Source organism: Psammomys obesus, unplaced genomic scaffold, assembly GCF_907164565.1.
Source record: "Psammomys obesus unplaced genomic scaffold, mPsaObe1.curated_primary_1811, whole genome shotgun sequence".
Taxonomy (NCBI): domain Eukaryota; kingdom Metazoa; phylum Chordata; class Mammalia; order Rodentia; family Muridae; genus Psammomys; species Psammomys obesus.
The window spans coordinates 2,630,434-2,641,476 of NW_026596962.1; the positions used below are offsets into that span (position 1 = coordinate 2,630,434).

Here is an 11,043-nt window from a genome sequence, read left to right on the forward strand (position 1 = left end):
GCCATATAATCTGGGTTGTTTTTTTTTTTTTTTTCTATCTTTAAATGGAATTTATAGTTCTCTCTGGCAATGTGAATGAACATCCTATAATTTAGTCAATTTACAGATTACAGGTTCAAATTGACCTTGTAGCCCATAAAATTGCTCATCTTCAGCACAGGATTAGAAGTGGGAGAAGAATGTCATAACTGTATTTAAAGAATTTACCATAACAAAGAAAAGGAGGGTACGCACGCATAATTTTCGCCACTCTTACTCATATCAGTTTTGAATTCTCAAACAATGGGTACCCGCACACGGCTCTCGGCTCACACAGCAGAGGTGGCTTCAATTTACTTACCCACAGACGTGACACTTGTATTCCCTCATCCCAAGGTGCCTTTTCACATGGTTTCTGGCATCTCCAAGCTGAGCTGTTGCGAAATGGCAGATCTTGCACTTGAATGGTTTTGATCCTGAGTAAATTTAACATAAAATAAGATTTGGACTTGAATAACACATCACTGATAGACTTTAAAATGGGGAGAACAGCACCGTCAATATAATAATTTCTGTCTCCAAAATGGAATACACGCATTCACCTATAACTTTCTTGATCCCATAATTATCTTACCTAGGTTTTAATGTTTTAGTGAGCCTTCCCAATTCTCAGTAACATTTCTAAGATTTAAATTCAAGAGTGACAGTAAGCAACTTAAATGGGATAAAGAAAGTTAAACATTCTTCATAGACTGAAAAAATATTTCCTGAAGTATGCTATTCAAAAATGGCACATTTTTAAACCGCAAATACAAACAAGGTCACTAGTATCTACAAAACGTATTACTGAGTATATCTTCAGTGCCCATCCACTTTCTACAGATTCCCCAGCTTTGAACTCATTTGCAGAAAAAAGTAGTATAGACATTCTGCATTGACCTCGAATAAGCCACTATATCACACCTCACTAGCATCTTCACAGACATGTGACTTCGCAGAGCAAAACTGCTCTGCTTCTGTCATCATTTCACAGTCTGTGGTCAAGCAACCAGAAGTGTCAGCAAAATGGTTACTGAGTTCACCAACACATATTTCATCACAAGAAACTCAGTAACAAAAAGCACAAAAAAGTTTTAATTACTAATTAATAAGGAGTGAATAATAGTCCAAACAAGAAATCAAACCCTTTCAAAGTTGATAGCAGCACTACAAGTGCTGAGAAAGATACTATTCATTAATCAGTCCTACATCAGTGAGAAGTAACAGTCTCTTAAAGAAGACATGTACACACTGTCTTCTGACTTTGTAACAACTACTACATCCTGAAATAAATCAAAATCATACAGACCACAGCTTAAGATCTTTACAATGTCTCCACACTTTCTGTGTCTGTAGGATCTACTTTGTAAAACTAACTCTTTCTGTTACAGTTAGAGTATGAAATACATAAATTTCAAAAATTTCTAGAATACAAATAAAAGTTTTTGATCAATGAACCTTTATAGATTCACAAAACAAAATCCTCCATGAAAACCAAGCTTGAAACTAACACACTCAAGGAAAAAAAAAAAAAAAAAAAAAAAGTCTCTTAAATTTCAATTCAGTTCTAAAAATTACCAAAAAAAAAAGTGGAGCTTTTAATTTTAACCTTCCAACAGCAATTAAAAAGAAAAAGTCAACAGTATTGCATGGCAGAAAAGGCTGAATCTATCACTGCCCAATGACAATGAAGCAGCTCTCATAGTACTTCAATTTCTAAGGTTAGAGATAGGTGTAAAATATATCCAACAGACAAATGGTTCTGTGTAGTAAGGCTTATATGTTTAAATATCAAAAGCAGGTTGGGACTCTAGCTTACAGCGATAGCATTCTATTAATCATTTTAGCAACTACAGTTGATTTAAATGGTTCAGATAAAATTAAACCTATTATGACTTTGAAGCATTATATGAAACAAAATCCCATAACAGAATTTTGAAAAAAATAGGAATCAATCTGCCTGTGCTCTAAATTGCAGTACTTTTTCCAAAGACAATTTGAAAATATTAATAAACAATAGTATCAGGGCCCCAAACAATAAGGATAAACGCCCCAACATTTATGTGCAAGATGACTTGGAGAGGCAGATCTGAATGCCTAGTGACTCTGACAGCCCCCAAACGCTGACTAGCCCAGCTCAGGTGGCACTAAGACCACAGCGGGTGGAACAGAAATGTCTGTGTATCTCTCACTGCTAGGTGCAGCTCTGAGAAAGTCATTCTTGCAAGTCTCAAGGCTCACTGGCACAATGTGTAGACCCCACCCCGATCAGGAATGAGGTAAGCTGCTCCACAGAGACAGTCAGGGAAGCTTTGCCTCCCAGCTAAGATTCTGGGAGGCAAGGATGAGCTGGGTAAGACCTCTCTGCAAGAAAGGAAGCCTTTTACTTTACTTCCCTAAAGAGAATATTTTGTTTTTACATTTGCTATATAATACACATTATAAAATGAATCCATGCCCATGTTTATAACACAAAACCTATAAAAGCACGTATTTCTAAACTTGCCTTTCTCTCGGGCATATTTCAGTACTAAACTATCCAGATTATCTTAAACAATTCTATTTCTTGGAGCAACACTACATCAGCAGGTTGTTTGTTTGTTTTTTTCTTTTTAATTTGGTATGTTAAGATTTTATGATGGGAAAAAAACACTAAAGTGGTTCTAACTTTCTGGTACCTGGTTATTTACTAAACAAACCCAAAAGGCTTGAAAACTCAGTCTGCACTCAGACGCAAAGGTCACAGCTCTGCTTCCTTGGCACTACTCTGCAGACACAGATCTGCTTTGGCATCCGAAAGGAAGGACAGGATACTCAGACCTCAGAAGAGGGAGCGGGGAAGATGCATGTGTGTCCTGCAATGTCTGCTCTAGTCTAAGCCCGTGGTTCTTCCTAGCATTTGAACATCTCATCCACCCGTCCGTCCATCAGTCCATTCATTCACTCATCCAACGAATTACGCTGAATGCCAATTTTGAGTGAAGTATGTGCAGGGTGAGTAGTGAATGAAGTCAGTCCCTTCCCTCTGTGCTCAGTCTACAAATTAATTGTCCTCGTGATCAATATGGTCTCTAAACAGTTACAAACTGGCCTAAGACACCCAGCACTAACTTAAAAGCTTTCAGTGAAGCTGCACACACCTTATATACCCACACGTGAACACTTTACATAGGACATAAGTTACCAGAGTACTATGAACACAAGCAGAATGGCTTCCAGAAAGGGTATTTTCCATCGCCAGTGACATAAAAGCTGTAGCAGAATACTGCACAAGAGGTAATGCCCTGCTCCATGTGCTCTTCTACTGTGAGAGGAAAGACAAGCAGGCTGAGAGCTTCCCACCACAAATGCACAGAAGTGAGTGCTCTCTTCCTACAACTCTCCACAATCAGAATTCATTTCTTAAGAGTGCATCTTGTATCATGCGAAGAATAATTACAACAGATTCCATAAAGCACCCAGCAAAGTCCACATATGGGGACAGGCTGGAAGAGTAAGCCCTTTACCAGCTAAGAAGCAGTAATAGCCCTGTATTACTCTTTCATAGATAAGAGCAAAGTACCAGAAAATCATCCATTTTAAGATATTCCAGGGAAGGAAAAAGCATGAAATTAAAACCTAAAGACCAACATCCCCCAAAAAGTGACCTGCAAAACTGATGTGGTGGGCTGGTACTCTGTCCCAGGAAGGGTGAGTTCTGCAGTGCTTCAGAGCAAATAAAAGTATGCTTGCTGGTAAGGCCAACAGAAGATATATGAAAAAATAAAAGTACGCTAACTTTTACTAAATGTTACAATCAATGATGTAACTTATAGAAGTAAGGTTACTCTGTCACATATTGATAGTTACCTCACTTTCACAGCCACATTAACTTGATTTTAAATGCAATTAATACATATAGTCAAGGAAGACGAATGGACTACATTCTGCACTTAACCTGGTAGACATTTTCAAATGGCACAAGTGACCAGTGCAAACCTATTTTGCATTGTAAACGACTAAATAAATCTTAATGGATTAAGAATGATCAGCTATCAACACACAAGGGAAATTAAGTGCTGAAATGCCTACATTGATTATTTTAAATTATTAGCCTTACTCTGTTCTTGAATTTGTATGCTTTTAGTGAGCTTTAACACATTTACAAGACTTATTGACTATAATTACAAGAGAATTCAAGTAATGGACACATCAATTATAAGCAACATGTCTTGACCAGACAAGTTGCATAAAGAATTCTAAAAGGAGCTCCATTAGCATCTTCCTCTGTTTTATTCAGCGTTATCTGACTTAAGAGGGCATGTTAAGAAAACACATATTTTCTATGCATAAGAACAGCCTGATACCTAAGATCATGTCATTTCAGACAGTGAGAAGGAACAACAGAACTGTGTAACAATGCAAACAACTAAGCACGTAAGCCAATCACAAAGATGGCTCTACAGCACATGGAGCAAGCACGCAAAGACCAAATGTTTATATTTACCAAACTAAGCCTCTGTGGGTTTTCCTGTTATTTTCTTCAAGGAAAAATTTTGATCTATCTTTAATAACCGTCAGTTCCTGATAATGCTCTATATCTTTCTCCGTGTAACCTGCACTAAGTTTCAAAAACTGCAGGAATTTAAAGTATAGATTTAATAATATGCCATTATTTAAAAGTACAGTGAAATAAACCTTACAGTTTTAATGAAAATATGTTCATTGAAATGTGAATTTATTATTCAAATCCAGCCATAAATTCAACCATGTAGACAGAACTTGTCTAAGCAGAGCACCATGATTTAGAAAAGCTGTCTATTTAAAATAAAGAATGTATGGCAGGTTTATAGAAACACTGCAGTGAATTTTTACATAAATTTAGAACAGTAGCTTATGCATTTTTTACCAAATATATATATTTTTTAATTTCTCCCCTAACTAAACATTGACATGTAATGTTCAATGTGTCAGCATACAGACCCTAAGTCAGGTGCTACTTCAATAAACAACAAATTTCAATACATATTTAAAAAACCATGTTCACAAATTCTGATCCTTGACTGTAAAATCTTATTGCTGAGACTCACACTTGTAGATACAAACTACATAGTTTTAAATTATTAATATCTTAAGAATTTTATTAGCCGGGCATGGTGGCACAAACCTGTAATCCTAGCACTTGGGAAGGCAGAGCCAGGTAGATCTCTGTAAGTTCAAGGACAACCTAGTCTATAAAGTAAGTCCAAGACAGCCAAGGCTACACAGAGAAACCCTGTCTTGAAAAACCAGAAGAAAAATAAAAGGAGAAATAAAAAAAAATGTATTAAGGAGTTGGAGAGATGGCTCAGCAATTAAAAACATTAGTTTCCCTTCCACAGGAGCCAGGTCTGGCTCTAAGGGAACCCAATGCCCTCTTCTGGCTTCGTGGGCACTGCTTACATGTGGCACACAAACATACATGCGTGCAAAACACATAAAAAATAAAGGTTAAAATTTGAGGGCATGGGGCCCACACCTGTGACCCCAACACTTAGAAGGCAGAAGCAGGTGGCTCCCTGTGAGGTGGAGGACAGCCTGGTCTACACAGTGAGGTTCAGGACAGCCAGGGCTATAGTGAGACCCTGTTGCAAAATAAGAGAATGTTACTAAAGGCTAAAAACTACTTAATCTAAAACTGCAAAATGTCTTAACATATACTTTAGAAAACTAAATACTTAAGACAAAACAAACGAAAAGCAGTAAAACATATGCATTTTGTGAACATATGAGGTGCTGCTTTCTGACAGAAGTAAACTGTGTCTACTAATCTGCCTTCAGACTCTGTGGCTGAATCACCTCTGGAAACATCAAATGCTGACACTTGTCAGACACAATCAGAACATCCCGCAAACAAGAAACATGATTCAGGCAGAAGCCCACAAGCAAATTCAAGTGGGTTTCTTTACTTGTTGGACCCAACACCCCAACTTCATCATTTTCTTGCACTTCATAGGGAACAGGCTCACTCGGGGCAACATACCTGTGTGAGTCCGAATATGAGCCAAGAAGGCCATGGAGTTGCTGCTCCGACACATCTTCCCACAATACTTGCAGACGTTGCCCTGGTTTTCTTCTCTCTCGCGATTGATCTGCTCAGTGTCTTCCACGATGTACTTATTTACCTCCCGCAACAATTCCTCATGCTGCCCTTTAATATGCAGAAATAAACTCTGCTCAGAATCAAAGGGCTCTGTGCACTTGACACACTTGAAGGTGGCCCCTCCCTCTGGAAGCTCTTCCACACTGGCCTGTTCATTCCTCATATGACCAGCACTAGCCAAATGCTGGTGAAGGTTGCTCTCGGTGTAGAACGATTTTCCACAAAGTAGACAATGAAAGTGCTTCTCCTTCGTAGGATGCTTCATGGCAATGTGAACATTCAGTCCACTCAGTCCATCTGCTAAGAAACCACAATCGTCACATCGGATTCGTGTGGACTCACCAAAGGAAGTGCCTTCAACTTTCCTCTTCTTCAAACCTTGAGCACAGTCTTTTAGGGGCAGCTCACTAACTCTCACCCCTGTTGCCATCAGACCCTCTTCTGACTGATCTACCAATTCACCATCTTCAGTTTTTATTCTAATTATGGAAGAATCAAACCTACCAAAACTGTACATCGTTTGCCCTTTATCATCAATACTTATTATAGTCTCATAAACATCACTACTGTCAACTGTGCCATCAGAGGCCGGGCCATCCTCCTCCAAAATGGCAGTTTCCTGTTGTGAATTCACCAGAACTTGCTTATTCTCAAAAATAGTGTTGGCTTGCACCTCTTTTAAATCTTCCATCCTCTGTTCACATCCCACTTTGTTCTGGCCACCAGCATCCCCGTCCAGCTGGCCTTTTGGCATTTTCATCACCACTGGGGAAGCGGATTCAGCTGAAAGGCCCCCATCTATGTCTCCAGGGCAGAGGGACTTGTCAAGGACTTCAGCTCCACTGTCCTGTGTGCTGGCCCCCTCAGCTTCACCATGTACACCTGAGTCACCAACATCGGTCACCATGTCATGGTTTGTCTTTGCTGTCGCACAGGCTACAGCAGAGCATCCTGGATCTTCCTCCTGAAGGCAGCTTGGGGAGCTGTGATTAGAGGGAGGGTTAAGGGACACCATCTCCTTGGGTTTCATTCTTCTGTCCTTAACAAGGGGCTGTTGCAAGGTCTCACAGAGGGAATGATCTTCGCTAAAATTCGATTCTTCCTCAGTCACAATCTCCACTGAGTCAGGGGCACAGAGCACTTTAGACATATCTAAATGAGCACGGCCATCTAACATAGAACAACCCGCAGCATTTCTAGATTTGAGAGTTCCAGATGAGTGGTCTGGACTTATTTGAAATTCCTCAGAATTTTGGGAATGCTCCTCCTCGGGTATGATGACACTCCTGGATATTTCTGAAGAGCCGGCTTCCACATTTGAGGAGTTGAGGTAGGACTGCCGTCTCATTCTGTGCTTCTCTGTTGCAGCGTGCCTAGTCATCTCTCGGCGAGTCACCGCATAGTAATCACAGGCCATGCAGTAAAACTCAAACTCTTTGGTATGCTTCCTTTTCACATGCAGCTCCAGCGAGGCAGCAGAGTGAGCACTGAACTCACAGTGCAGACATCTGTTGTCCCCTGAAACTGTGACATCTCTCTGAGAGCACGCATCATCCTGCTGCAGACAGTCCTCTGTGTCTAGAGGTATCTGTCCCTTTGTGTCGGAGAGACAACTGCTGACTTCTGCAGCTACAGAATGGAATGCACTTCCGGCTTCAACTTCAGGGGCATTTCGATCATCTACCACTGGCTTTTCCAAAGTAGAAGTATCTACCTTAGCTGACATGTTAGCCTGTTCATCAGAAAGAGTCACTGCAAGCGGGGTGTTTTTACACACTTCAAGATTACCCCCTTCAGGGCCAACAATTATATCTGAACTTTGTTTTCCATTGGCTTCTATTTCTACCCGTCCTTTATGTTTCTTGGTAGCACAATGGCGTTCCATATCTCCTTTAGTTACAGTATAATACTTACATACTTTGCACAAATAACTGTACTGGTGACTGTGTTTACGTCTGATGTGCACGGTCAAATTTGTAATACTAGAGGCCAGAAGTCCACAGTGCGAACAAGTCCGAGAAATGCTGCCTTTGGGCCTCCCTCTCTTTGGAGCGGTAGCTACAGCTAATTCCTCGTCTTTGGCGACAGCAACAGACTGGGGCAGTTCCTTGGAAGGCAGCACACTCTGCTCACGACAGGAACGCTCCTGTAACCACATGCCAACATGGCCTTCGGACCGCCCACTTCCACAACCAGGAGACTCCTCTTTCTTATCATTTGCACCTATACATACCCTTTCAATGCACTCTTCAAAACTTAAACCAATATTGTTTTTCTTAGCATTTTCGAGGTGTTTGCTTCTTTTAATGTGCTTCTCCATTCCTTCTTTGCTCAATGAATAAAGATTACATGCTTTACAAAGAAAGTGATAGTCCTGACCATGGCGAAGCTTTATGTGTCTTGTGAGGACAGTGGAAGACCTTGTTTTATAAAAGCACTTCTTACACTGAAACTGAGGCTTACTCGAATGCCTTGCTTCAGTCCCATGGCTTACCCTGGACTCTGCAGGTTCTTCCTGAGCTGCTTTCCCTGATTCTCCTCTACAATCTTCTGTGGGTTTTGACTCTAAAGTACTTAAAGGTAAAACAGAATCACTGCTCAATGATGAAGCCATCTTTGGTTGAACCACTAAACTATCATGCATCTCAGTTGCTCTGTGCTCTTCCACATCGTTCTCAGACAAGAACAGGTTACAAGAGGTGCAAAAGAAGCCCTGGCCATGCTTTTCCTTCATGTGGTCTCGGAGACTCACTTCATTGGAGGAACTGAAGGAACAGCACCGGCAGCTGAGGACAGGAGCCATCTGCTGATGCTGGCTACTGTGCAGGTGTTCCTCTACGTCTCCCGGTGCTGGACTAGAAAAGCTACAAGCCTGACAGTAAAACTGCGTCTCTCTTGCATGGCACTTTTTAACATGAATTTCCAAGTCTGTCTTGTTTGCAGCTTTCTGACCACACTCTGTACAGGTGCACTGTACAAGAATCTGGTGGGCAGCTGGCTTTACTGGCAGGGCAGCCGGCTGTGTGGAGCCTGAAAGACAGGAAGCTGCCTTGTCCTGCATCACTTCTGGGCTGTCTGAGGTAGTCACACACAGACTTTGGACATCCTTGCCCATTTGTATTTGATCCAGCATTGGCTGTGCATCATTTGTTTTCATCTGTGTTCTCAAGTGTTTCATATACATCCTCTGAGTTTCATTTGTACCCCGTTTATTGATTCCTAAAAGGTTAAACCTTTTCTTTGCCTGGCCCTTTAAAGTAAAACTGCCACTTCGTCTGCGGAAGCTATTACCTAGCATTAGAAGATTTCGCTCAGACCTCGGCCTCGCGGCGGTACTGATACTGCTATGTGCTGTCTGGAGGGTATTTCTGGTGGACTCTGATTTATTTAAAAGACCCTCTGAACATCCTAAGCTCCCTAGCTGTTTGTTCTGATTTTCAGGATTTTGAGCTATGCCCAACGTACCATTTTCCTCAACTATCTCTGCTTTCCCTGATGAGATATTCCTACATGGCACCATTTTAACAAGGAGCTCACTACTACCGTGTTCAGAAAGGGCTCCTCTGCACTCTTTAAATTTGTTCCCAGTATGCTGTACTCCTTTTGAATCCTCATTCCTTGCTATTGGTTTAGAAGCTCTTGGTTTTGTTCTAATATTCTTTGTTCCCATGACACAGGCTTTTTTAGGAAAAGGCTGTTTTGTTAAGATCTGTACAAATCCTCCACGAGCAGCAAGATTCTGACGACGAAGGTGTGTTTTGCCAAGATAATGTTCATTCAACAAGTTTTCCTCAGCACACTGAAAGCCACAGAGATCACAGGAAAAGCCTTTCTGTGGCCCGTGAGTGTGTCTGAGATGTGCATGAGGAGAAGAGCTGTGGTGTGCTCTGTGGCTACAGTGGCAACAGGCATTTCCCTTCCCCTGCTCCACATGACATCCCACATGCTCTTCCAAAGCAGAGCAGGAGGAAAATGAATGGCCACACATGCTGCACTTGACCACTGTGTCTCCATTTCCAAAGTTATAGCTAACACTCATTTCTTCTGCAGGAAAAGGAGTGTGCGTTTCAGGAACAAGGGAACCCATTTCCTGAGCAGGCTCTCTCACTACATCTGCTTTCAGAGGAAGAGAATCACACGTGCTAAAACCACAGGATCGGGAGAAGATATTCGGGAGAGCTCTGCCTCCATCTGAGTGGTTCTCTGAAAAGGCCTCCTTTCCCGCTTCAGCCAAATGGACACTAGCTTCCACAGTGCCTGAGCCACAGGCACCCTGCTCGCTCATCTCCAGGGGCTCCACAGCCTCTGTTCTCAGTCGTTTGGAAGCAAGTTCAATTCTGTCTTCCTCTATAGCAACACTGTCGGCCTTGGATGATTCTGAAAAGACCCTTTTGCTTGTAAACTTCTCAGAGGCATTTGTTATCTCATCAGATACAGGCCCACAACTGGCATCATGGGATGAAACGCTTCTTGTGTCTCTTCCCTCCTTAACACTTTCATCCTCGTCATTTTCATGTTTATTCTCAGAATCCATTCTCAATGAAGTCCTGGTGATATTCTTCTGTCAAAGTTGGATTTAACTAGAACTTACAACCTGTAAAAGCAAAAACAAAAACATGATATTAAAACTCTGCACATAAAGAAAATGCAAACCTCTTAGTCTGGACCTGAGAGAGAAAAGCATGATGAAATTAACCTCTATACTTGACTGATTCTGACCCCAAGTCTAAAGTTATAGGCAATCTTGATGGTTGTGGTGGCTCAGACCTGTAATCTCAACAATTCTGAGATTGGGACAGCATCACTGCCTATGATCAAGGCCCCAGTCTAGATTACACAGTAACTACCAGGCCAAGCCAGGCGACAGAGACAGACAGACAGACAGACAGACAGACAGACAGACA

At 41.4% G+C, this 11,043-nt stretch overlaps 1 protein-coding gene across 1 annotated transcript; it reads right to left on the reverse strand.

Moving 5' to 3' along the window:
- Window positions 1-336: 336 nt before the first annotated feature.
- Window positions 337-10,731, reverse strand: Znf407 (zinc finger protein 407). The gene is made up of 2 exons (XM_055598742.1): window positions 6,020-10,731; window positions 337-455 (listed from the first exon to the last, which is right to left on the reverse strand). Exons 1-2 carry the CDS (start codon window positions 10,671-10,673, stop codon window positions 337-339), a joined length of 4,773 nt encoding a protein of 1,590 aa, XP_055454717.1. The 5' UTR covers window positions 10,674-10,731.
- Between the last annotated feature and the right edge of the window lie 312 nt (window positions 10,732-11,043).